General features: G+C 32.8%; 1 protein-coding gene across 1 annotated transcript in view; it reads left to right on the top strand.

The window, feature by feature from the left end:
* LOC119587159 (rhomboid-related protein 2-like) overlaps positions 1-1,237 on the top strand; it is a gene marked incomplete in the record, with an annotated part of 10,536 nt that overhangs the window by 2,809 nt on the left and 6,490 nt on the right. The window contains 2 exon segments of the mRNA XM_037935925.1: positions 135-303; positions 614-784. Coding sequence (XP_037791853.1) covers positions 135-303; positions 614-784 — 340 coding nt within the window.

Below are 1,237 nucleotides of genomic sequence, written 5' to 3'. Positions count from 1 at the left end.
AGTTTTTATGAACTGATCAGAAAAGGATGAGAACCATCTAAGAATTATTTTCTCAAAGTATGTATAGTTAACATTATGTATTTACATATTCTTATCAAGAAACTTTCATGCATATGATTTTTTTTTTTTCAATAGATTGACAGCGATGGTGATGGCTACATCTTGCGGTCAGAACTGAAGAAATACTTGCTTAATACCCCTGTCAGTGATGTTCCCTTAACAGATGACATGGTTGACAGTATGCTATACCATGTAGATTATAATAATGATGGGTATATTAACTTGCAAGAATTTTATGCACTGGTAAGTTTTTTCTTGTCATATACTCCTAAGCATTCTAATTTTGTATACATGCAAATAAAAGAATTAGATCTGACTATTACAGTTGTAGGTAGCAAGAATAGATAAGAAAGTAGCTTAAAAAAATATTTATTTTTCCAAAGAAATTCGAAAGTATTGTGAGTGGGCTGTCATTTCCATTCCATGAAATATCTTTTTTTCATATGATTATATCAGAAGCAGGCCTTGCCTGTCACTGTGGAAAAGTATATATCACAAATTTGTTTATGGTTATTGTCATCATATTTTAATATTTCATATTCTGGTTCTGTAGGTAAATGTTCCAGTTGATGCTGGCACACGCTCAGTGGTACAAAGAACACTTGTTGCAACAGCATTCTCTCTTGCACCAAGATCCCAAGTATCTCATGGAGATCGGCATTATATTGCTGAGTACTCCTGTTGCCCACCACCTTTGGTTATTCCTTTGTTTTGTGCTGCTGAGGTATGTTAATCAATGTGTATTCTATATTACTGAAACTTTGGAATGACTAGTGATTCCCCCCCTCACCCTACCACCCTCCTAAAAGAAAAAAACAAGTTGCAATAACTAACAACAACTGAGTAAGCACTCAGTGATAAACTGTTATTGGAACCAAACAGATGGTGAATATATTCTACACCAAAGAATTACTGCTTTTTTAAATTTTCACCATTGGAAACTTACTTTTGTAAAAGAAATATAGATATATAGAAAGATATTACTATATGTTATTATAACAAGGAAGTAGCCCCCTCAATTGATTTCATGGAAAATTTCTTTACCATTGCTTCTCAGATGCTGAAATACCTTCATTAAAATAAGGTTTGATTTTTTAGATGATCTTTTTCCCCTTTTAGTTTAGCTGAAAACCTTTACATTGATGTTGGGAGTTCATGTATTCATGCATTGTCTACA

The sequence above is a fragment of the Penaeus monodon genome, chromosome 22, assembly GCF_015228065.2.
Source record: "Penaeus monodon isolate SGIC_2016 chromosome 22, NSTDA_Pmon_1, whole genome shotgun sequence".
Lineage (NCBI taxonomy): Eukaryota > Metazoa > Arthropoda > Malacostraca > Decapoda > Penaeidae > Penaeus > Penaeus monodon.
This window is presented reverse-complemented; position numbering and strand designations above follow the sequence as displayed.